Below are 25,620 nucleotides of genomic sequence, written 5' to 3'. Positions count from 1 at the left end.
AACTCCAAAATCAGTATGAATATCTTTATTTCTTGAACAGGAGTAGATCAAATCTCTTACATGTTTCGGTGAGTAGCCTTGGACAAAGGCTACTCACTGAAACGTGTACGCATTTTATCTACTCCTGTGCAAGAAATAAAGATATTCATGCGGATGTTGGAGTTGCTGGCTACTACTTTTGCTTTATACTGTTTGAGATGAGCAGTCCTTTGTGTTCTACAAGTGAGTTGTCATTCGCTTTCTTAATAAAAGAGTACCTATTTACTGCACTTATTTTGCGCCCCCTGTTGTCTTTTACTTGATGTCTGATGTCTCTCTAGGCTAGCTTGTTGTGAGCAACACAAAGAAACAGGACCTAACTAAATCCAGTTATCAGGTTTCCACTGCATATTTAGGCCTCATTCACAAAGGTGTACTACAGAGTACACCCATGCGAGGGCAGTGTTTACCCGCACGGGGATGTAAAGGTGTTCTGTGCATCCCCATGTAGGCAGTCACACTCATGTCAATTAGAACGCAGTGGCTGCACAAAAACAACCGCTGCTCCCATCTTGATATACTTGTGGATGTGGGTGTACGGCCCCAAACCCAGACACTTAGGCTTTAAGTGAACTTCAAGGTGTGTTTATATATTTACTTAAAAAAGTAACAAAGAACTTCAACTATTTCTGCTCTCGGCCACCCTAATTTTCATTATTCTCTGTATTACTCCCTATTGCTTTGATCATCTACTGAATAGACGGCACGCTTTTGGCTTAAAACAAAGTCTTTAGAGAATTTTAACTGGAACATATACACAGACACAAATAAACATTGCTAAGCACACACTACATTTTAAAGGTCATCTCCACCTAGAATCCATTTCAGCTTTGTGTGATTGCTGGCAAGCTGAATCACATGCTGGTTTCCTACATTTAATGAGGACTGCATATATCTATGAGTAAAAGTACACAGTGGCCAGAGCTATAGGGTACTTTCACAGACATCACTTTCCCAGACCCTCTCCACTAGCCTTAAACAAAGGCCACCAAAGTACTGTATATAATAATGTCTAGTTGATCCTATACATGCAAAATAACGCCTTATTAAAATGTGACTATGGGAAAAACAAAAAAATTACATTTATCCTGCAGTCTGTCACTAGATTAAATGCTGCAATTTTAGTTTGCCTGAGCCTTCCTGTAATATAGTTTAATTACCTGTTGATCCTACAGATCTGTTATGTTTCCACTTTCCTGTAACAGGCCAAGCGGTCTACATAAAAGTTGCAGTTACAGCCCATATAAAAAAAAGGAGTGACAACACTGATGTTTGATTTCACTGTAGAATGAACAGTGTTGTCACCTTGTTATAGAGATTGGAAAAATAACAATTATACTTTTAGGATTAACAGCTAATAAAACTGTGTTACAATGACAAAAAATGCTGTTTCTAAGGCCCCTTTCACACAGGGAGTCCGTCAGGCGGACTCCGTTTTTCTCAGCGGGGGATTGATCCGCAGATCCACCGCTGAGTAGGCGAATGGCAGCTGTGTCTCTGCGCTGTGTGCGGAAACAGAGCTGTCAGGTCCCGCTGTTCTCTATGGGGGAATCGGATGGGAACGGACCGTCTGGACGGATGGAAAATAGGGTTTCCAACCAACCAGATTTGACTGATCGGATGTCAGCGGACATGTCTCCGCTGACATCTGATGCCCCATAGAGATGCATGGGGTGTCTGTTCAGATCCGGCAAAAAAACTAACAGGCGGATCTGAACAGTCCGCCTGTGTGAAAGGGGCCTTATGGTTAATTGTAATAATTAAATTATAAATAAACAAATATTTATAAAATAATAAAGATAAATAAAATGTTACCAATTATTAACAAAAATAGCAATGTTTTAATTTAGAGACAATAGCCAAAAATATTGTATAAAAGTATATAAGCAATTTTACAAAGCCGCAATTTAAGAGGGAGAAACCGACATGTTATGACAATGACATACTGCAGCATATACAGTATGTCATTTTTGATTTTGTCTATAGTTCCAGTTTTAATCATACACTTTCCACCCTGCTTGAGCCAGTGGAGAGGGTCACATATCATATTGTAAAAGGGGAGTGATTTCTTGAGGACCAAAGTGGTCAGATATCCCACCAGACTTCTCATTTTCATTCAACTGCAGTGTGGCATCATCATTTGTCTTTGCAGTAGCCATTACAGAGAGAAATGATGGTGTCACAATCCTCCAAATATGTGGTGACACACCTTTATTATGGACAGTGTAGAGATACTAACTGGCAAAGGGAAACCACGCCATTGGAGTCTCAAAAAGATATAAGATTCTGGCAGGTGATTCAGCTTACTGTTGCCCACCCAAGCCTGAAAAACTTTTTTTAGATGGATTTGACCTTTAATACATTAGTTCTATGCCAACATTTGTTATTTTACAAGTGATAACACAAAACACAATATACCCAGGATGTGGATAATTAGAAACCTCAAACTCTTTGACAACGTGGCAGGCTTTTGGTGATATACCGTCCCCCCTTTTTTTTTTTTAACTGTGGTGTTTTGTAAATTAACAGAGATTGGTACAGAACAAGTAAGGCAGCAGGAGGGAAGCAGTCAGAAAGTAGGTAATGGATACGTTGTCACTACAGAGCATTATAGTTGTACCTGTCTGTCTATGGGATAATGTCCAGACTGAAAGTTAAAGAAGAAAACATGTTAAAGTACAAAATAATCACAAAAGAAATTACAATGAAAAGGTGTGTCATCTTTACAAAGTCCTCCCCGAAGGTCTTTATAATTAAAGCCCAAGTTCAGACTTTGGAAACTTCACTAACCACATGCTTTTTCCAGATTAATGACTATTTAGCAAGTGAATCAAAGATTGGGATGGCAAACCGGCAGCTTACAACTTTAAGTAAAGTTAGCCAAAATAGCACCCATATTGCTGTCTTAACAAGTTTTATTGATATTTGAAAAGCTTTGTTTTAATTGGGTGTGCAGGGAAACTGTGGGTTTATGTGTCTTACCATTATTTTTCTATATAGCAGCCCCAGCGAGAGTAAGACAAACTGAACTTCCGCATTATGCTGCAAAGAAGGACCACTGCTCTCTGTGTGGAAGCAGCGGTCTCTCTGCAGGAGTCCATCATGCCCCGTTTGCTGAGTCAGAGTGAAAGCCCAGGAATGAGCAAAACTCCCTGTTGGTCGCTGGCTCTAGCTGTGACTCAGTAGGTTGCATGTTGGACCGCTGCAGAAAAGTTGCTGCACACACACACACAGCACAGTGGATGTCCTACTCTCACTGGGACTGCTGTTCAAAAAAAAAAAAAGCAAACAGTACAGCAAGACAATGAAAATGTACTGTTTCCCTACACACCATATCTATAAGAAGAATTTACCCTAAAACATTAATAGAGCTTTAACCACTTGCCGACTGCCTAACGCAGATCTACGTCGGCAGTCAGCCCCTCACAGGCAAAGTGACGTAGGTCTACGTCACTAGCTTGTGAGGGTCTAGGGAGCGAGCGCACGCCGCCGGAGGCGCGCTCCCGCTCCCGTGCAGTCACGCACCCCCCCCCGCGCGTGTGACCGGCGGACCTGATGTCCGCCGGTCACTCTGCGATCGTCGGGGGAGAGGGAGAAAGTCAGGCAGCTTGTGTAAACAAGCTGCCTGTCATTCTCCCCTGTGTATGAAGGATGATCATATGGTTCTACTATGTAGAACCGTTGATCACGGTTCATACATCTGAAGCCACAGCCAATCACAGTAGAAAGCACGCCCCTAGGGACACACATAGCCCCTCCCTTTCAAAAAAAGTTAACCCCTTCACTGCCAGTGTATTTTTACAGTAACAGTGCATATGTATAGCACTGATTACTGTAGAAATGTCACTGGTTACCCCAAAAGTGTCAAAAATGTCAGTCAAGGGTCCGATCTGTCCGCCGCAATGTCGCAGTACCGCAAAAAAAATCGCAGATCGCCGCCATTACGCGTTAAAAAAAACAACAAAAATGACAAAAATCTTTCCCTTTGTTAGTAAACGCGATAACTTTTGCGCAAACCAATCAAAATACGCTTTTTGCAATTTTTTTTACCAATCATAGGTAGCATAAAACAAATTGGCCGAAAATGTTAAAAAATTTTGATTTTTACATTTTTTTGGGGGGGAATTTCATATAAAAAAATGTGAAAAATATTGCTATTTTTGCAAAATTTACGCTTTTTTTTGTTTATAGCGCATGATCAAAAAATCGCACAGGTGATCAAATACCACCAAAAGAAAGCTCTGTTTGTGGGAAAAAAAGGACGCCAAATTCGTTTAGATACAGCGTTGCACGACCGCGCAATTGTCAGTTAAAGTCACGCAGTGCCGAATCGCAAAATACCCCCTGGTCAGGAAGGGGGGAAAATCTTCCGGGGCTTAAGTGGTTAAAGTGAACTTGTGAGGACAGCAATATGGGCTCATTCTTAAAGTGGTTGTAAACCTCAGTCATAGAATCTATCTCCAAAGCTCTAAAGCCTAGTGCACACGGGCCGAATGTCGAGCGGCATCAGCCAGTTCAATAGAAACCGGCCGACATTTGGCCCGTGTGTACTGGAGTCGGTCTAACAGAATCCGGCCATTTGGCTGGTTTCTGACGAAGGGTCATGACCGAAAAAGGTCTGCCGATCGGCTTCGGATCAGCGCTCTCAGCCAGTCAGGACAAGTCTAATCATTGGAGGAGAGTACACTGACTTCCCAGCACAGCTAGAGAACTGACCACGATGTGCTCTCCTGCTTAGTGTTGTCAGTTTTTAATAGTAAAGCAGAGGGACTGGCAGGAACACCAGGGATTTCACACAAAGGAAGCAATACAAAGAGAACAGGATACTTTCTCATACAAGTATATGGTACAGCAGCCACATATCAGGAATTTGAAGTGTTGGGGTAACATCTGAGGCTGTTTACTTCACTGGGTATATGTGAGGGTTTACAACCACTTTAAGGGTGCAGGCTCCAGATTTGTCATCCTGATTAGTTTCATAATGATTGATGTGAATATACAATATACTGTATCTGTAAAGAGCTGTGTAAATTTATGCTATATAAGTACTTGTAATAAAAAAATACAGAGTCAACCAACCGGGAAAAGGTGTGTAGTTAGTGAATTCTCAAGTCCCAGGTCATTGACCTAATAGGTAGTCAAACCAACACCAGGGTGCCACCCCTGGAACTTACATCTTCACAATGCACGTCATGAATCTTATTTATGTGAGACATCTTAGAAAGGCTTCCACCATCCAGCTTCATAGAGATTTAATATTAAATATCTGAGCACACGTAAGCTGTAACTGGGGTGTTCATTTTCTAATTTGGATATTACTGATGGCACACAAGCCATGTCTGCACCCAGGTTTATACAGCATTTTCCTCACTTTGTATTGAAATATTCTACTAAAGGGCATCATTTTAAATTTGATGACAGTTGCTCTTAAAACTTGCTCCAATTTAAATATAAATTTACTCCACACAAACACCTAAATACACAGAAGAAATGCATTTATGGATGTTTTATCTGATTTGTAAATCTGGGCATCAACTCCAGAGAAGTACACAGCCCTGCCAATCAAAAGAGCCTACCTGGTGACCTGACTTTATCAGCTGCAGTTAGGCAATGCAGACTGGTCACCTTCTCACCCAGGCCTGTGACTGAACAGTAAATGAATAGCAAAATCCAATGAGGTCCTCTCTTTGCTCTCTGCCTGCATGTTTTCTCAGCACATGTGAATACATCTCTCTTTAACACAGGGGTGGGGAACCTTTTTTCTGCCGAGGGCCATTTGGGTATTTTTAAAATAAATCGGAGGCCGTACAAAATTATTAACTTAAAAATGTGCCTGTTATATTTGGTCAAACATTTAATTAACTCACCCCTAATGTGATGGCTGCAACTTCTTCTCTTTGGTGAGGTGTGTGATGTTAGCTGGTATTGATGATGTTGCTACTGGCAACTGGTTTTCCAGGTTTGCCCCCCTTAATGCAGAGTGATGAGTGCCCCCCATCAATGCAGAGTGATTAGTGCCCCCCATCAATGCAGAGCGCATGGGGATTAGAGCGCCTCCTGATTACACACAGAGTGGGACCTTCTACTTACCCGGCGCGGGCGCTCTCATACGAAGTCACGCCTCCTGGACCGACTCCTATGATAGACGTCACCACTGTGCTGTCTATCATAGGTAGGAGGCGTGACTTTGTATGACAGCGGCCGCGCCGGTTAAGCAGAGGAACCCGCTCTGTGTGTAATCAGGAGGCGCTCCCCCTCCCCTTCCCCTCTGGAGGCAGCCCAATGGCAGGGCCGGATCAAATGGCTTTGGGGGCCGCATACGGCCCGCGGGCCGTAGGTTCCCCACCCCTGCTTTAACATGTGCATGACAAAAAGATTTGTTTTGTTTTGTTTTGTTTAAATTACTTAATCTAATTATTTAGTTTAGTTACATTTGGTTGATTCATTCAATTCGTAGTCAGGATCTGTATTTGGAATTCGTTTTATGTCTTTTTCGAATTGTCTTACAATTTACCAATTTTCAATCGAAAATCTTTTTTTTTTTAATGTGACAAAGTGAACAAACAAAAGAAAAATATTCACCAGATGATTACAATGACTCTTTAAATCATCTTTGGCTCAACAAAAACAGAATTATTTTGAAATGGTACTCTAATAACACACACAGTCTTTCATTTCATAAATATGTTTACGGTTCGAATTCAACTGAAATTCGATGTAAAATTCGATTTGAAATTTTAATTAGAATTTCCAAAATTCTGACGAATTTCGTTTAGTTATTCAGAACATTCGGTAAACTACTGCAATTCCGGTATTCTAATATATCCGAATATCCAAATAACAAAAAAAATTTCAGAATATTTATTTGGAACTAAACGAACCGCACCTCTCTCTCTCTCTGTCTCTCTCTCTATCCCTCCCTCCCTCTCCATCTCACACAATCCAAGTGCTGCTGTACAGGGGTTGAAATTAAGTAAAATTCAAGTATTAACTCTACCTGCATGTAAAATCCCTTTTAATTTGTTTAAAATTAATATACAGTATAACTGCATTCACTAATATTTCTAATATCTGCCTAGAGTTCTGCTTTGAAGGGCTAGTTCAACTTTACAGAAAAAAAACGTAACAGTAAACTAACATCGGACTCCCTTCCAATCCCCGGTCCCTGATGTACGGATCAATTCACTGTGATGACGTTGGCCAATCAGAATCGATCTTGTCCATCCTGGAAGCTTTACACAGACAACGGTAGAGCAAGGATTTCAAATTCACAGACCTACTACTGGGATGCTGAGAGCTCAGCAACCCCGAAGGTAAGTACAGCGTGGACCAAAGAGGTGGGGAGGGGTTTCATTCAATACCTTATTTTTGCCCCAGTGATGTCATGTCATCAACCCCACCCACACACTGCTCCCTGGCTAATGAGAATACCTCACTGGCCTATAGGGGTGAGCAGAGTACAGCTTCAGGGGGGTTGAAACTAGAGTCAGAAGGGAACATAGAAGAGGGTTTTCAGGATAATAACGTTAATAATGTATTGCAAACTAAGGATATGTGTGTAAGCCGCTGAGGCTGTATGGGAATGAAGTCCTGTGCCCACCGCTGTGGCGAGTGCTGGCCAGAAAGGGAACTCGACTATGCTCCAAGCAATGGTGAAGATTGACTAGTCCCAGGAGCCGCACATCAAGTCAAGACCTGCTGTATGATAGTGAATGGCAGTCTCAGCCTGGACCCCCACCAGGCCATGCCCCCAACATGTTTCATTCTGCCCACCAGAGCTTACTCATGACGGGGATCCAGGCTGAGACTGTCTTTCACTATCATACAGCAGGTCTTGACTTGATGTGCGCCTCCTGGGATACCTAGTCACTCTCTACCAATGTTAAAAACGTACTTCATGGTACTTACTTTCAGGCAGAAAGCCTATTTTTAGAAGTGTAAAATGGATAACAGGTTCACTTTATAAAAGACGATGGATGATCAGGAAGGAGTGACATGATCCATGATAATAATGATTGATGAGCGGCATGATACCTAATGGATACAGCGATGAGCTGTAACGAGAATCGAAAAATCACGCATCTGAAACCATCAGATTCTCCCGATTGGTGTTTCAATTTGCTGTGTGGAGGATCTCAGAAGCTTCGGGAAATATTTGCATCTGTGTATTGTGAGCAAACATTATTCCATTTGTTTCCCGCCAGTACACACATTGCTGTCACCGGGAAGCCCATCACATTGTAATCCAAGTGCCAGCTGGTGACCGCATCACTGTTATTAGGATTTGATTCCACTTGTAAAGGTGTTGCTGTGGTGACTGCATCTGTTATTTCACCGAAGATTATCATAATGACATATTTAGGGATATTTGTTAGAATAAAAGACTAGACTTCTTTTTTTTTCTGACATCTGCGACGAAACTGTAAATATCGGCTCGAAATAAACTCAGATTGTAAAAGATAAGGCCCTGCCATATGAGCTGCAATCCCTTCAGATCCACCAGCCGTGACATTTCAGCCGGTGCATGTTTATCATTTGAACTAATCATATATACGTAGAGGTAACGTTTGTCTCAAAGTATAACTGAAGGAAAAACTTTAATTTTTTAGTTTTTGATAGAATGGAGAGGAATTAGAACACCTTTCAGGTTTTTACTGCTGTTTGTGTCCCAGATAAAGAGAACCACCCTCTCTATTTGTCTTGTTTACCGTTATCATTGAAAGTGAACGTATAAAAAAATCCCACATTTTGGGTTGTCCTCAGAACAGTAACGGGGGGACATCTTCCAATGAGGACACTAGTTCTGGTCTGGTGACAACCAGGGATTCCCTTACTTTGGAGGGATTAACTCTCACTTCCTGTTTGGCTATAGGACAGGAAGTGAAGAAAGGTCTCCCCAATGGGACACAGATGACGAAAAAGAAAAAACTGACTTTGCCCATAGTTCTACTAGGATTTGTATCTGTGTTTACCACATGATCCATGCACCCAGGCCAGACAAAACTGTGATCTCACTTTTCTCTACTGCAGTTAGGCCCTAGTCACTAGGTCATGAACCTGCCTCCAGACAGTTGTTGGCCAATGTTGGAGAAATAGCTCACTAATGAGGTCATCATATTAAATGACATCACCGTAGCATCAGGGCCGTGCTGGGGTAAATGCTACACAAGGCAACCGTTTTGACACCACCACCATGGTAACGTGTTTTATAAGGCTTAACCCCTAGCCAAATGCCCCACGTATAGTTACTGTGGGGCGGCGGCTCTTCTAAGCAAAATCATGTACAGGTGATTGGAAACAGCGGCGGACCCTATGTCTGCCAGGACCCACCAATCATTTCCGATAGAGGCAGAACGGCGGTCTGACTATGTAAACAAGGCAGATTGCCATTCTGCTAGTAGGGAAGACAGGAATCCCGTGCTGAGCAGAAACATTGATCTCTGTATTTCCACAGTACAAGCACATCCTCTACATTTAGAAAGCACTCCCAGGGAACGTATTTAACCTTTTGATCGCCCCCGATGTTAACCCCTTCCCTGCCAGTGTCATTAGTACAGTGACAGTGCCTATTTGTTTTGCACTGATCACTCTATTGGTGTCACTGGTCCCCAAAAAAGTATCAAAAGTGCAATTTAGTGTCTGATTTGTCCACTGCAATGTCGCAGTCCTGTTATAAATCGCTGATCGCTGTCATTACTAGAAAAAAAAATAAATGAATAAAAATTCCATTAAAATATCCCATAATTTGTAGATGCTACAACTTTTGTGCAAACCAATCAAAATAGGCTTATTATGATTTTATCTCTACCAAAAAACATGTAGCAGAATACATATTGGCCTAAATTGATGAGAAAATTTGATTTTTACATTTTTTTTTAATTGTATATGTTTTATAGCAGTTATAACTGTTTTCCTCAGTCACACGGCCCTGAACAGAGTTCTGATTGGCTCAGAGGGTTGACCTCTTCCAGCGCGAGCTTTCCTTGCAGGAAGGAGGATGATATCAAGATAGATTCAGGTGTTCGTGTTACTTCTATTTAAAATAGTTTAAACTGTATTGAAACCCAAAAGCAAAACGTTAATATATTGCAGCTCATCAGTTCTTAGATTTGGTTACACAATAAATAAATATGATGAAAAGATATTTGAGGTTTTTGAATTCTACAAAAAAAAGGCAGTTTACAAAAGTTTAAAGTGTAAGTTACCCCTAATACTAAAATCCCTGCATCTATAGACATCTAACACTAACCTATCTAGCCCTGTAAAAAAGAAATCCGTATGCATATCTTTTTTTGAAGCCAATTTGATCCGGTCTCCAGCAGTGGAAGCTCTGCAGAGGACACAGCCGACAACGGCTGTGAAATGAATGGGATGTGACGTCACCTATAGACTTACTATGAGGCTTCCGTTGTCAGCTATGTCCTCTGCACCCGCCACCATAGCGAAGCCTCTGCTGACAGCTCAGCGTGGGATCGGGACGGATCGACTTCAAAAAAGGTATGCATACTGATTTCTTCTTTACATGGTTAGGTAGGTTAGTGTTAGATCATAGATGTCTGTAGATGCAGCAAGTTTAGTGTTAGGGTGGACTTCTACTTTTAGTATTTAGAGTATCTGACTACATCCAGGCTTGGATATCCCTCCCTAACTCCAGGTAACCTCCTGGTATGTGGCTACATGGGAACAGCGATGGGTGCTGTCAGCATGTCAATACTTTACCACCACTTGCATGCACCTGTCATTCCAGCCCCATAAATCCACTGATTAGAATCCGGTGTATGTGGCTAAACGACCATGTGAAAGAGGCCTTATGCTCTGATGAAGATTAGCTGATGCTGAAAAATGCTGGTGAGCTGCTAAGTAGCTAGCTAGAGAATTTAGGTTAAAAGTTACTTCCCTGCACTGTTGCTCTTCCTGGTACTTCTACAGGCAGTCCCCGGGTTACAAACAAGATAGGTTCTGTAGGTTTGTTCTTACGATAAATTTGTATGTAAATTGGAACAGGAAACATTTTTAGGTGTAACTCCAGCCAAAAAATTATTTGTAAGTTTTGGATAGCATAGGGAAGGGTTAACTGGCCATGCAGTGGTGAGGGATTTCTGACAGGTCCGCCGGACAGTAGGTGACAGCATATACGGTGAGCAGCTAGATGGCTGCCCATCGGTTTCCGGGACCAGCATGAAGTCAGGCTGCCTCCATTCTTAAGTATGAGTCATATGCACTTTAATTCGGATGTTTGTAACTGGGGGACTGCCTGTATATGCAGCCCTGTTCCCTATAATGTACTGACTGGGCTAACAGCTCTCCTGCTACCTGCCCATGATTTAGACAAACTAAAGAATCAATTACACTTAGTCTCAATTGACATTGGCAGGTGTCAAAGACAGAAAGGTGGGGTGTCACAGCAAAATAATGCTATGGGGCTCCATGCATTGAACTCACTCCCTGCCTGAAAGCAAAGGTTTGCTTTAAAAGGCACGCAAGACAGAGAAAGGTCAACAGGAATGTGCTTAGGTCAATTGCCTTTTAGTCAGATGTTTTTGTGCCCACCACCATGTTTGATGCCCTTTTTTGGTTGCTAGAACAATAGCAAAAAAAACAGAGATGCAGTGGCCCATTCAGCAGCATCCTAATATCCTGTGCATCATTGGTTGCTGGGATGCTGGCGGCTGGGCTGTACAGCATAATTGTAACTCAGTAGCGTTGGCCTGTATTTAAAGGGGAGCATTACTGAGCTGGTTGATGCAGGCTGTACTGCCCAGCCTCCAGTGTCCCAATAACCAGAGAGCAAGATATAATTTTGCCCCTGTACAAATCATTAGTAAGACCTAATCTGGAATATGCAGTTCAGTTTTGGGCACCAGTTCTTAAAAAAGATTTCGGGGAACTGGAGCAAGTGCAGAGAAGGGCAACCAAACTGATAAGAGGCATGGAGTAGCTCAGCTGTGAGAAAAGATTAGAGGAACTGAATTTATTCTCTCTTGAGCAGAGGAGATTAAAGGGGGATATGAACAACATGTATAAATACATAAGGGGTCCATATAGTGAACTTGGTGTTGAGTTGTTCACTTTAAGGTCAACACATAGGACAAACGGGCACTCTTTACGTCTAGAGGAAAACAGATTTCATCTCCAAATACGGTAAGAGCTGTGCAAATGTGGAATAGACTCCCTCCAGAGGTGGTTCTGGCTAGCTCAATAGATTGCTTTAAAAAAGGTCTGGATTCTTTCCTGGGTGTACTTAATATACAGTAAGTGGGTAAGTGGGTACACTTTTTAGGTAAAGTTGATCCAGGGAATATCCAATTGCCTCTCGAGGGATCAGGAAGGAATTTTTCTGCCCCTGCTGTAGCAAATTGGATCATGCTTTGCTAGGTTTTTTACGCCTTCCTCTGGATCAACTGCGGGTATAGGATTGTGTATAGGGGATTGTATGGCTGGGTTTTCAAAACTGTTTTTTGTTGGTTGAACCAGATGGACTTGTGTCTTTTTTTCAACCTGACTAACTATGTAACTATGTAACCAGCTTGGTAAAGCTGCCCTGTAAATACAAGCCAATGCTACTGAGCTACGGTGAGGATGTAGTGTCTGGTATAGAAATCATCAGTGCTGCCTGGGTATTGTCAATGTTTCCATAGGCAGCCATATAGAACAGGTTTGCTTTAATGGCGTGCAAGAGAGAGACAGATAAACAGAAGTGTGCCTAGGTTAATTGCCACTTAAGGCGGAGGTTTTTGTGCCCACCACCATTTTTGATGTCCCTTTTTGTTGCTAGGACACTGGCACAGCAACTGAATGAAGCCGTGCCCTGACCACCAGCATCCTAGCAGCCAAAGACTTGTGCATCATCATTGGTTGCTGGGACTCTGGTGGCTGGAGTGTACAGTATAATTATTTCAGAATTCTTTTTCCTATACTTGTATTTTAATAGCACATTGAACTATTTTGCTACAATTGCACTTTAAAAGAAAGTTAAGAAGTTATTTATTTCATTGGATCTGTGCCCGGTGTCTGCGAACGGTGTTGGAGTTTTTGAAGTTATTGAGTGAATTCTCCTTCATCTCTGAATTGTACATCTTCCAGCAAAGTGGGGATTCGCAGAACACTATAGCTCGGCCTGTGAAGGCTTCTTATCTAAATATATCATTAGACAGCGTAGTGGTGCTGGCAGATCTCCAGCCCTTTGCAACTGCCGCGGTAAAAGTCACAATGAAATATTTTACATGGGAAAAAAATAAGACAGAACCCTCGAAAGTGCCAGCTTCTCTTTCATTGTACGATTCAGCTGTGAGCTGCGTATTATGAAAGCCGGAGGAAGAGAGATGACTCAGGAATTAAGATAAAGCAAAAGCCTCTTGATGGGTTTTGATGTTAAGCGCATATTGCCCCAGGTCATTTTATAGGGAATTAAAAGACACTTGGCAGGATGGAAGAATGTAGGTTCCCACTAACAATTTCAACCTGAAAGTCTGGCCAACTAGATGTATTGCTGGCCTTTTCCAAGTCGCTGACATGGAAGGAGTATTCAGCCAGTCCTGACTTCAGTCCTGATTCTCTCCGTTCTTCACACATGTTCCTAGGTAGGCTCTCAGAATGTTTCAAAGCCTTTGGATCAGTATCACAGCCAGGCAACTATTTTTTTTTTTTTGTTTAATAAGTTTTTATTGAAAGTTAGAAAACAAAGAACAGCAACTAGTAAATGAACCAGTACGTCATACAAGAGAAAAACTGAAGTATCATAAAATATCACCTTTGTCATACCTATACACTATGAAGTGAGTGATAGTTGGTAAGAAAAAGGCAAAAAAACTTGCCTGACATATAATGGGGCAATGCCACCAAATGTGAGTGTGAGAGCCTACACCCCCACAACCTCTCCAGCATTCATCACAGAGCAACAGAGAGAAACGATGTAGAGACACAGGGGTGAAATGCCAATGCGTAAGAAGTTTGTAGTTCATTTCCGCAGATTTGGAAGAAGCAGCGGAGACGTGGGTCAGTTGGAGAATGGTTTTTCGCTGAGAGGCAGATAGGGAACTGTTTAAGTCTTTTTCCCATGCAAGGAGGAAACGAGGGGTGTTATTCGGATATAAGTCTTGTAGGGCTTTGTAGATCCGCTAGAGAGATCCTGGAGGTGGTTTGGATGAAGCAAAGACAGGGGTGACCAGGCAACTAGTTAAATAGTTCTCTTATACCAAATTTCCTTTCATTTTTATTAATTACTGGTAATTTATATTTCTTTAGCACTGTTGCCACTGGTAAAATGCTGCTGGGGTGAGGTAGCCATTTTAGGTGCACTCAGTAGAATATCATATTAGGGCAATTTTTCAGGACAGAAGGCAATCAACCTACCAGCAAGGGTGTCGGAACCCACACAAATCTGGGGGGGACAGCATTTTTACTCGCCAGGTATATGCTTTTTCAGTAAACTGCGAGAGAGAGAGAGAGTGTGTGTGTGTGTGTGTGTGTGTGTGTGTGTGCGTGCAATACAATTAATTAATCGAATTTGTTTATTATATCCCACATAACCCACATAGCATTAATAAAAATTAACCCACATAGCATTAATAAAAATTAACCCACCTGGCATTAATAAAAATTAGTGCTGGTGCTGCTGCTTGGCTTGCTGGCTGGGCTGGCATATGCTTGCTGCCAGTGCCTTGCCTTGCGCTGCCGCCGGAACCTCCTCACTGTCCGGTCCCGGTCCCCGACACACAGTGGACAGACTGCTAGGTAGTCAGTCAGTACTGTCCATGTGACGCCACTCCCGCATGCGCTTTAGGCCTGGCCGCCTAGGCTGGGTGCTTGGTGCGCGCCACGCACTCTCCCTATGCTGGTGAGACGTCTTGCATGATGCCACTCCGCTGTGCACGCCCCCCTCCACCCGCCTGCCAGCCTGTGTTTGTAGGACAGAACAGGACCCCCCAGGGCAAGACAGGACCCCCCAAAGACAGGAAAGGACTCCTCAGGATAAGACAGGACCCCCCAAAGGAACAGGACCCCCAAGGACAGGACAGGACCCCCCAAGGACAGGACAGGACCCCCCAAGGAACAGGAAAGGACCCCCAAGGACAGGACAGGACCCCCAATGATTGCAGAGTGCCAGCCACAGCATTGCCCCCAATGATTGCAGAGTGCCAGCCACACCATTGCCCCCAATGATGGCAGAGTGCCAGCCACACATTGCCCCCAATGATTTCAGAGAGCCAGCCACACCATTGCCCCCAATGATTGCAGAGTGCCAGCCACACATTGCCCCCAATGATTGCAGAGTGCCAGCCACACATTGCCCCCAATGATTGCAGAGTGCCAGCCACACATTGCCCTCAATGATTGCAGAGTGCCAGCCACACATTGCCCCCAATGATTGCAGAGTGCCAGCCACACATTGCCCCCAATGATTGCAGAGTGCCAGCCACACATTGCCCCCAATGATTGCAGAGTGCCAGAACACAGCATTGCCCCCAATGATTGCAGAGTGCCAGCCACACATTGCCCCCAATGATTGCAGAGTGCCAGCCACACATTGCCCCCAATGATTGCAGAGTGCCAGCCACACATTGCCCCCAATGATTGCAGAGTGCCAGAACACAGCATTGCCCCCAATGTGTAATGTTCCGGTACCTTTGGTACCCTAAATTACACTTTCCACAAGTGTATGCGCCCTACCATTTACTTTTGGAAAGGTGCGCATACACCTTTAAGACTGGAGCTGTCATCACTCAGCGCCGGACTAGATGGCTATTTAAGGCGTCGGTTCTCACTCACATGTGTTCGTTCAAACACCCTTATCTGGATGCTAACCTTGCTTGAAGCTTCCATGCTTGCAAGCTTACTTCGCTGGCGGAACCTCGCTGCGCTGAGCCCTGTATCCCGCTACTGAATCATCCGCCTCTCCTGAACCACCCTTCGGCTGTATCGCTAATAGTGCTAAGTACCCCGCAGGGGAATTCTCTATAAACTTATACTAAGCTTACACTATCTAGCTCTGCATAGTAAAGACTGTTTATTACATCTGCATAAACTAGATTGCTAGCTCTTGAGACTACTGCTACTTTTCTGCACTGGGTTGATCTCTTTTGTATGTCCACCTGCTATTCTATCATCTGCTATCATACAACATTGCTAAACCTTCCTGCATCCATCTGCTACTGTCTCACCTTCAAGTGTCTATCACCTATCCCTCAACCTTCATCATTGTGTTACCACATACATAAAGTCACTCTAGGAACCAGCTTGCTAATTGTGTGTATTTACTGGCTGAAATAAGACCTTCCACACATGATGAGTCATTGAGGTTGGGAATGGTATCTCAGCATATCTCTTACATGACTGCTGACGTGGAACTATTTCTGCAGCTGAAAATCCACACCATATAAGAAACGCAGGAGCGTTACAGATTGAACGAACCAAAAAATGGATTCAGCAGAAATAGCCACTCAGGTGACACAATTAAAACAGCAAGTATCTGCGTTAATACACGCACTTGCTGAATTAAAAGAAGACAATCAGGCTCTGTCGCAGCAGGTAATTAGACTGACACAACTTACCTCTGCTCAGTCCCCTGAACCCAAGATAAATCCCCCTTTGGTATTTACAGGCGATCGCAAAAAATTTCGCGAATTTAAAAACGCATGTGAGTTACTTTTTTTGTTAAAACCTCGTACCTACCTTACTGATCACATTAAGGTTTGTACTATTATTTCTTACCTATCAAACGATCCTCGAGCCTGGGCAGATTCTCTTTTTGAGAAAAACGACCAGCTTCTCAACTCCTATGCCTTGTTCCTGGCAGAGCTCACTAGCCTATATGATGACCCCAATAGGCAGAGTACTGCTGATCTTCAGTTAAGATCCTTGAAACAAGGAGGGAGGCCTGTAGAAGACTTTGTCGCACAGTTCAAGAGATGGACCATTGATTCAGAATGGAATGATGCATCTCTGAAAACCCAATTTAGGCTTGGCCTATCAGAAGCCGTTAAGGACGAGCTCGCCCAAGCGGATCTGCCAAAAACCCTGGATGCACTAATACAACTCAGTATTACCATAGATAGAAGACTACGAGAAAGAAAGGCTGAAAAGATGGGAATGCCATTATCCGTTTCCTCTCGGAGTCTGGCCGTTGACCCCGCTCCTATGGAGATAGGAACCATACGCCCACCGCTATCAACTATGGAAAAAAACCAAAAGACGAAATGAAAATCTCTGCTTGTACTGTGCATCCCCGGATCACAAGATAAACGTCTGTCCCCTAATCAACAAAAAGAAGGGTGAGTGTTCACATGTCTCCCTAGGAGGATTGACAAGTTCATTCACTAACCCTTACATTTCTGTTTTTTTGACATTACAGTGGGACCAGAACAGGATTACTACTAAGGCCATGATTGACACAGGATCTTGTGGAAATTATATGGATATATGTTTTGCTGCTTTAAATAAAATTCCTATTATTTCTAAACTCAAACCTGTCTCAGTAAGTCTTATTACCGGTGTTCCGTTATCCTCTGGTCCGATCACCGATCAGACACAAGCACTTCTAGTCACTATTAACGAGTCTCATAGGGAGACTTCTACCTTCGATTTAATACCATCACCCCACTTTCCCATTGTGTTGGGACTTCCCTGGTTGCACACACACCAACCAACCTTAGATTGGAAGAAACGGTCCTTGACCTTCCTTTCTTGTTATTGCGAGGAAACGTGTAACCTCCCGTTTTCCGGGAAGATTCTGTCTATGGTGACAGATGAGATTGCACCACTATGTTATCAGGATCTTTCTGAGGTATTTCTTAAGAAAAATGCTCAAGCATTACCTCCTCATCGAGACTATGATTGTAGCATTGATCTACTCCCAAATAGCAAATTGCCGTTCGGTCATGTTTATCCTCTTTCACAGGATGAACTTGCCCATCTCAAAACCTATTTGGATGAGAACTTGGAAAAGGGTTTTATTAGACCTTCCACTTCTTCCACAGCAGCAGGACTCTTTTTTGTTCGCAATAAAGATTCAAGTCTCAGACCTATCATCGACTACAGGAAATTGAATGCTATCACAATAAAAGATCGCTATCCTCTACCGCTTATCCCTGAGCTCATTGAGCAGGTGCGTGGAGCTACCTATTTTTCAAAATTAGACCTGAAAGGAGCATACAATCTCATTCGAATCCGTGATGGACACGAGTGGAAGACTGCATTCAGAACTAGATACGGATTGTTCGAATATCTTGTGATGCCATTCGGCCTATGCAATGCCCCTGCAGTTTTCCAACGATTTATAAACGATATTTTTAAAGACTTACTAGATGTCTGTGTTGTGGTATATCTGGACGATATACTTATATATTCACGGACCCTGTCTGAACACATAAGACATGTAAGACTTGTATTATCGAGATTGCTTGCACATAATCTTTATGTGAAGCTGAAGAAATGCTTGTTCCATAAAGATGAGGTACTCTTTCTAGGCTACATCATATCCAAAACAGGAATCGAGATGGACATGAGTAAAATATCCTGCATTCAGGAGTGGCCTACACCAACTACACGCAAGGCGCTACAGCGATTCCTGGGATTTTCAAATTTCTACAGGAAGTTCATAAAAAACTTTTCTGCTATTGTGAGACCCCTCACACAGCTCACTAGCATAAAAATACCATTTAAATGGTCAGAAGAAGCAAATAAGGCTTTCCACTTGTTAAAGACAAGGTTTACTTCCGCTCCCATATTACGCCATCCAGACCCATCCCTCCAATACATTCTGGAGGTAGATGCGTCAAACATGGCAGTAGGAGCAATACTCTCCCAACGACCTACCCACACTTCACCACTTCATCCAGTCGCCTTTTTTTCTAAATCCCTGAGCAGTCCCGAGATAAATTACCCCGTGGGTGAAAAGGAACTGCTTGCTATAAAATTGGCTCTAGAAAATTGGCGACATTTACTCGAAGGCACCCAACTACCAATAATTATATACACGGACCATAAAAACCTCCAATATCTTCAGACTAGCAAAACTCTCTCGCATCGACAGGTACGATGATCACTATTCTTTCTAAGGTTTAACTTCCTAGTGACCTACACACCTGCAGATAAGAACAAAAAGGCGGATGCACTATCACGACTAACTGAAGAAAACTACTTTGAAATCCCTTCCGTTCCTATAATACCTCACAAACGCATTATTGGAGTTGTCCGTTCCTTAAAGGAAGAGGTTCTGCATGGTATAAGTTTGGATTCACCCCCACCACAACTAAATACTGATGCAGCAGGCTTCCTCTACTACAACGACAAACTTTACATACCACCTACCCTACGCACCAAGATCTTGGAATTATCGCATGATGTGCCTATGGCAGGACATATGGGTATGACAAAGACTTTCAATTTGATTTCTCGACAATTCTGGTGGCCTGACATGAAAACATCTATACAAAAATTCGTCTCTTCATGCAATGTCTGTGCCAGGTCCAAAATTGACCCTACGAGACCATCCGGTCTACTATGCAGTCTACCAATACCCCAAACTCCATGGGAGGTTCTGTCATTGGACTTCATCGTAGAATTGCCTCCTTCCAAAGGATTTAATACCATCTTGGTGTCAGTGGACCATCTGACAAAGATGGCACATTTCATTGCTATTCGCAGACTACCTTCGTCCAAACAAACGGCAGAACTCCTGATGAAACATGTCTTCAGATTACATGGTATCCCAAAAACTCTTTTGTCTGACCGTGGATCCCAATTTATTTCTAAATTCTGGCAAGAACTATGTCACATACTACGGATTGAGCGGAAGCTCACTTCTCCTTACCATCCGCAGACCAACGGACAGACTGAAAGAGTCAACCAATGCATCGAGCAGTATTTACGTTGTTACACTTCTTACCAACAGGATGATTGGTTGGATCTTCTCCCCCTGGCAGAATTTGCCTACAACAACGCAACTCACAGTACAACCAAGCAGAGTCCGTTCTACTTGAACTATGGGTTCCATCCCTCTATTCTCCCTCCACGCATCCTTCCTTCAAATAACCCAGTAGCCTCAGACTATCTTTCCCAAATAAAGGATTCTCTGGGTTTACTAAATACTACCATTGCACACGCTCACAGTCAACAAAAGAAGTACTATGATCTTCGTAGAAGACCTTCTCCACAGTATACTATCGGGGACCTCGTTTGGCTCTCAACAAAAAACTTGAGACTGAAGATCCCTAGCAAAAAGCTTGGACCTCTGTTCTTGGGACCTTTCCCAATCAAGAAACTTATTGGAAAAGCTGCAGTGCAGCTTACATTGCCAATGGACCTAAAAATCCATCCCATTTTCCATGTGTCGCTACTGAAGCCCCATGTTCCGGACCACGGAATAAGGCCTAATATTCCACCTCCCCCTCCTGTACATGTTGAAGGTGGAGAAGAATACGAGATAAAAGAGATTCTGGATTCTCGTATCTACAGAAGAAGACTTCAGTACTTGGTTAGATGGAAGAACTATGGGCCCCAAGACGACACCTGGCTAAACACCTCTGACATACATGCCCCGAGATTAATCCGCAATTTTCATGCGAGATACCCAGACAAACCAGCTCCAGAGGCCTTCAGGAGCAGGCCTTAAGGGGGGGGTATTGTAATGTTCCGGTACCTTTGGTACCCTAAATTATACTTTCCACAAGTGTATGCGCCCTACCATTTACTTTTGGAAAGGTGCGCATACACCTTTAAGACTGGAGCTGTCATCACTCAGCGCCGGACTAGATGGCTATTTAAGGCGTCGGTTCTCACTCACATGTGTTCGTTCAAACACCCTTATCTGGATGCTAACCTTGCTTGAAGCTTCCATGCTTGCAAGCTTACTTCGCTGACGGAACCTCGCTGCGCTGAGCCCTGTATCCCGCTACTGGATCATCCGCCTCTCCTGAACCACCCTTCGGCTGTATCGCTAATAGTGCTAAGTACCCCGCAGGGGAATTCTCTATAAACTTATACTAAGCTTACACTATCTAGCTCTGCATAGTAAAGACTGTTTATTACATCTGCATAAACTAGATTGCTAGCTCTTGAGACTACTGCTACTTTTCTGCACTGGGTTGATCTCTTTTGTATGTCCACCTGCTATTCTATCATCTGCTATCATACAACATTGCTAAACCTTCCTGCATCCATCTGCTACTGTCTCACCTTCAAGTGTCTATCACCTATCCCTCAACCTTCATCATTGTGTTACCACATACATAAAGTCACTCTAGGAACCAGCTTGCTAATTGTGTGTATTTACTGGCTGAAATAAGACCTTCCATACATGATGAGTCATTGAGGTTGGGAATGGTATCTCAGCATATCTCTTACATGACTGCTGACGTGGAACTATTTCTGCAGCTGAAAATCCACACCATATAAGAAACGCAGGAGCGTTACACAATGATTGCAGAGTGCCAGCCACACATTGCCCCCAATGATTGCAGAGTGCCAGCCACACATTGCCCCCAATGATTGCAGAGTGCCAGCCACACATTGCCCTCAATGATTGCAGAGTGCCAGCCACACATTGCCCCCAATGATTGCAGAGTGCCAGCCACACATTGCCCCCAATGATTGCAGAGTGCCAGCCACACATTGCCCCCAATGATTGCAGAGTGCCAGCCACACATTGCCCTCAATGATTGCAGAGTGCCAGCCACACATTGCCCCCAATGATTGCAGAGTGCCAGCCACACATTGCCCCCAATGATTGCAGAGTGCCAGCCACACATTGCCCCCAATGATTGCAGAGTGCCAGCCACACATTGCCCCCAATGATTGCAGAGTGCCAGAACACAGCATTGCCCCCAATGATTGCAGAGTGCCAGCCACACATTGCCCCCAATGATTTCAGAGTGCCAGAACACAGCATTGCCCCCAATGATTGCAGAGTGCCAGCCACACATTGCCCCCAATGATTGCAGAGTGCCAGCCACACATTGCCCCCAATGATTGCAGAGTGCCAGCCACACATTGCCCTCAATGATTGCAGAGTGCCAGCCACACATTGCCCTCAATGATTGCAGAGTACCAGCCACACATTGCCCCCAATGATTGCAGAGTGCCAGAACACAGCATTGCCCCCAATGATTGCAGAGTGCCAGCCACACATTGCCCCCAATGATTGCAGAGTGCCAGCCACACATTGCCCCCAATGATTGCAGAGTGCCAGCCACACATTGCCCTCAATGATTGCAGAGTGCCAGCCACACATTGCCCCCAATGATTGCAGAGTGCCAGCCACACATTGCCCCCAATGATTGCAGAGTGCCAGAACACAGCATTGCCCCCAATGATTGCAGAGTGCCAGCCACACATTGCCCCCAATGATTGCAGAGTGCCAGCCACACATTGCCCCCAATGATTGCAGAGTGCCAGCCACACATTGCCCCCAATGATTGCAGAGTGCCAGCCACACATTGCCCCCAATGATTGCAGAGTGCCAGAACACAGCATTGCCCCCAATGATTGCAGAGTGCCAGAACACAGCATTGCCCCCAATGATTGCAGAGTGCCAGCAACACATTGCCCCCAATGATTGCAGAGTGCCAGCCACACATTGCCCCCAATGATTGCAGAGTGCCAGCCACACATTGCCCCCAATGATTGCAGAGTGCCAGCGATCCCCCGCACTTACCTCTCTCGCAGCTTCTCTTCAGTCCTGCGTCTCCGAGTCTTCAGTCCTCCCGCTGCGCCTCCTCCTCGTCCAATGGCACGGTGTTTGCCTTTCGGCCAATCAGGAAGCGGGAGGACCGGGAGGAGGATCCGTGTGACAATAGCGAATTCTCATTCGCTATTGTCACAGAATGGGCGGGTCGGGACGCACTGCTGCTCCCTGGCCGCCACGTCTGCGGCTGCACGGTCCGAGCGCGGGACATTCAATTGTACTGCGCTCGGACGCGCCACGGCTAAACTGGGGGGGATTTCAGCATACCCGTCCCCCCGCATTATTTCCTGGGGGGGATGTGTCCCCCCCGGTTCCTACGCCCATGCCTACCAGCATGTCTTTAGCATGGGAGGAAAAGCCACACAAACAGGGAAAACATGCAAACTCCATGCAGATAGTATCCTGATTGACTTGAACCAAGAACCCCAATGCTGCACAGAAACTTGAGTAGGGAGAGAGGAGCACCCGGTGTCCAGAATAAGGAAATTCTTGCTAAAGAATATAATCATTTATTTGAGGTAAAACATGTAAAGATGGAGCCAATGCACTTTTGGGGAACTGCCTCCCCTTCTTCGGGGCTGTTGGTACGTTCTAATGAAGATGGGTAGGCTCCACAGTTGTACCTACATTTCTCATCTTGGCTTTCGCAAACACCACCATACGATAGTCAAGACGAGAAACTTAGGTACAACCGAGGAGCCTACCCATCTCTGTTAGAACATACCAACAGCCCTGAAGAAGGGGGAGGCAATTCCCCTGAAACACGTTGGCTCTATCAATACATGTTTTAACTCCAATAAAAGATTCTATTCTTCATCAAGAGTTTCCTTATGCTGGTCACTGGACGCTCCTCTCTCCCTACTCAAGTATCTTCTCAGCTGAAGTGACAGCTCTGTTGTACCAGTAAGGTAGCAGCCCATATCTCCAAAGAGAGATCAACACCATTATTAACCTGCAGAACCACCTAATCAAGAATCATTCTATTGGTCCAGAGTGGTCTCCAGTTCAAACAAGTGACCCCAGTGCTGTAAGGCACTCTCCACAGTCCATTTTGGACTAGGATAAGTTTAATGGAAACCTGTACTCAAATAAATATATAGGCGGCCAATGCTGACCTCTGCTTCTGAACAATGCTAATTGTCTGGCTGTCCTGCCTATCTAGTGGGTGATACTTTGTAAGTCGGTAATCTAGTTCATAATTTATAAATACCTATGATCCCTGATTTTACCCTTACTTCACTTGCTGTATACTTGTTTCAGCAAAGTTGCTGAAATTACTGAAGCCAAAGACAGCTGGGCAACCAATATTTTTGGAGGGTAGTCAGCAATAGCAATGTACAATAAAATGCTTGGGTTGGGCTTGAAATCAGAACCCTAGCCTCACCCCCCCCCCCCTTCTGGAGCCTCCCTAGGATTTTTTCCTGCAATATTCAGGCCAGTGTGTTGACATCAGGGTCCCTAGCTCTTCTTCTGTACTGAGCGGCACTCATTTAATGACGTTAAGCACAGTAATCCCAGCAAGAGAATTGGGCTGAATAATGCCATCATTCTGCCTGGAAAACTGACAACATCTTGTGGCAAAGAAGCAGTACTGCGGGGGACAACTCCAGAAATAGGGTGAGTATTACGGCTAACTCTGCTTTTTTTGTATTTACAGTCACAAGGTAGCAAAGAAGAAAGTTTTAGAGTTTTATTTTATGCAAATAATAATATATACAATAAAATATACTTTGCTAAAACTGGAGCACTCAAAATCTGGTTTATGCAAGCCAATCAGCTTCTAACTTTAGCTTCAGTTTAAATAAGCATTGACAAAAGAAACTTGGAAGCTGATTGGTTTCTATGTAGAGCTCCACCAGATTTTGTCACTCTCTAGTTTTAGTAAATCAGTCCCATTGCCTCAAACAGGTCAATGAATTCGCAAGACAGGTTGTCTTTAAGACATTTTTCTAAATTATGTCCTTTGTAGTTACATAAAAAAAATAAAGTTGCCATTAATATTGAAAATACATATTGGGATTCTTTCCATCTTTTTCAAACTTACTTATGCATGACATTACTCGGAGAAGAAAAACTACTGACTACAATAATATTCTAGCAGCTAGTCTGCTGTCAGATCTACTCTCTGTAATATCATTAGGTTGACAGAGATTCCTCGATGCTCACGTTTCAATCCACGCTGAAATCAAACTCCACTCTGGAGAAAAAAAAGTCTCCTTTTTAAGCTCCATTATGCTCAGCGCTGATAAATAGCAATACCCGCTACATGAAACATCCATTAGTGAAACCTTTTAATACATTATGGAGTAAATTGCAACTTGGAGCCATGGTTTAGTTATCTTATTATTGTGGCTCTCTTTACTAATGTCCTTTCTTGCAGATTTTTGCTGGTTTAAGGCTCAAACCATTTTATTATGCTTGATTACCTGGGGTGTTTAACGTACATAAAATAACTCTGCAGCTAGGTAGGTGATGTATTCTATTAAAGAGAACCTACCTAGTCTCAACCTACCTAGTCTCAACCTACCTAGTCTCAACAGGGCTTCCTGAATGTGAATATCCAGTTTAATATAATATAGAACATTAAATAATTATAATACTCGAGGTAAAATATATTCACTTACTATAATGTATAATAATGTGTTCATTATTAATATATTACATCCATTTTTTAAATATTATAATGATAAAACAATTCAATATATATCATAAAATAATTATTGTATGTAGCACTACTTCCAAGGGAGCTGCTGTGTGTGGGTTCCCCTGGGTTACCATTAGCAACAGTAGACCATTCTGACATGTTTCCAAGGGTTTTTACCTCCAGTCCGGTTTCTTTGGTTTTTATGTTTTATTAGGAACTTGGATAGGAGAAGGGATGAGTGGGATACTCCAATAAC

At 43.5% G+C, this 25,620-nt stretch overlaps 1 protein-coding gene across 3 annotated transcripts in view; it reads right to left on the bottom strand.

The window, feature by feature from the left end:
* KCNH1 (potassium voltage-gated channel subfamily H member 1) overlaps window positions 1–25,620 on the bottom strand; it is a 529,531-nt gene that overhangs the window by 478,084 nt on the left and 25,827 nt on the right. Inside the window, exon 2 of one of the 3 annotated variants that reach the window (XM_082249762.1) lies at window positions 2,660–2,686. The exons of the other annotated variants lie outside the window; for them this stretch is intronic. Within the exon in view, the coding sequence (XP_082105888.1) occupies window positions 2,660–2,686 (27 nt within the window). The remainder of the gene's footprint in view (window positions 1–2,659; window positions 2,687–25,620) is intronic. 3 annotated transcript variants of the gene reach the window in all.

This window comes from Pelophylax lessonae, assembly GCF_965119305.1.
Source record: "Pelophylax lessonae genome assembly, chromosome: 3".
NCBI classification, from domain to species: domain Eukaryota; kingdom Metazoa; phylum Chordata; class Amphibia; order Anura; family Ranidae; genus Pelophylax; species Pelophylax lessonae.
Note: the sequence above shows the minus strand (reverse complement) of the source record. Positions and strands in the feature narration are given on the sequence as shown.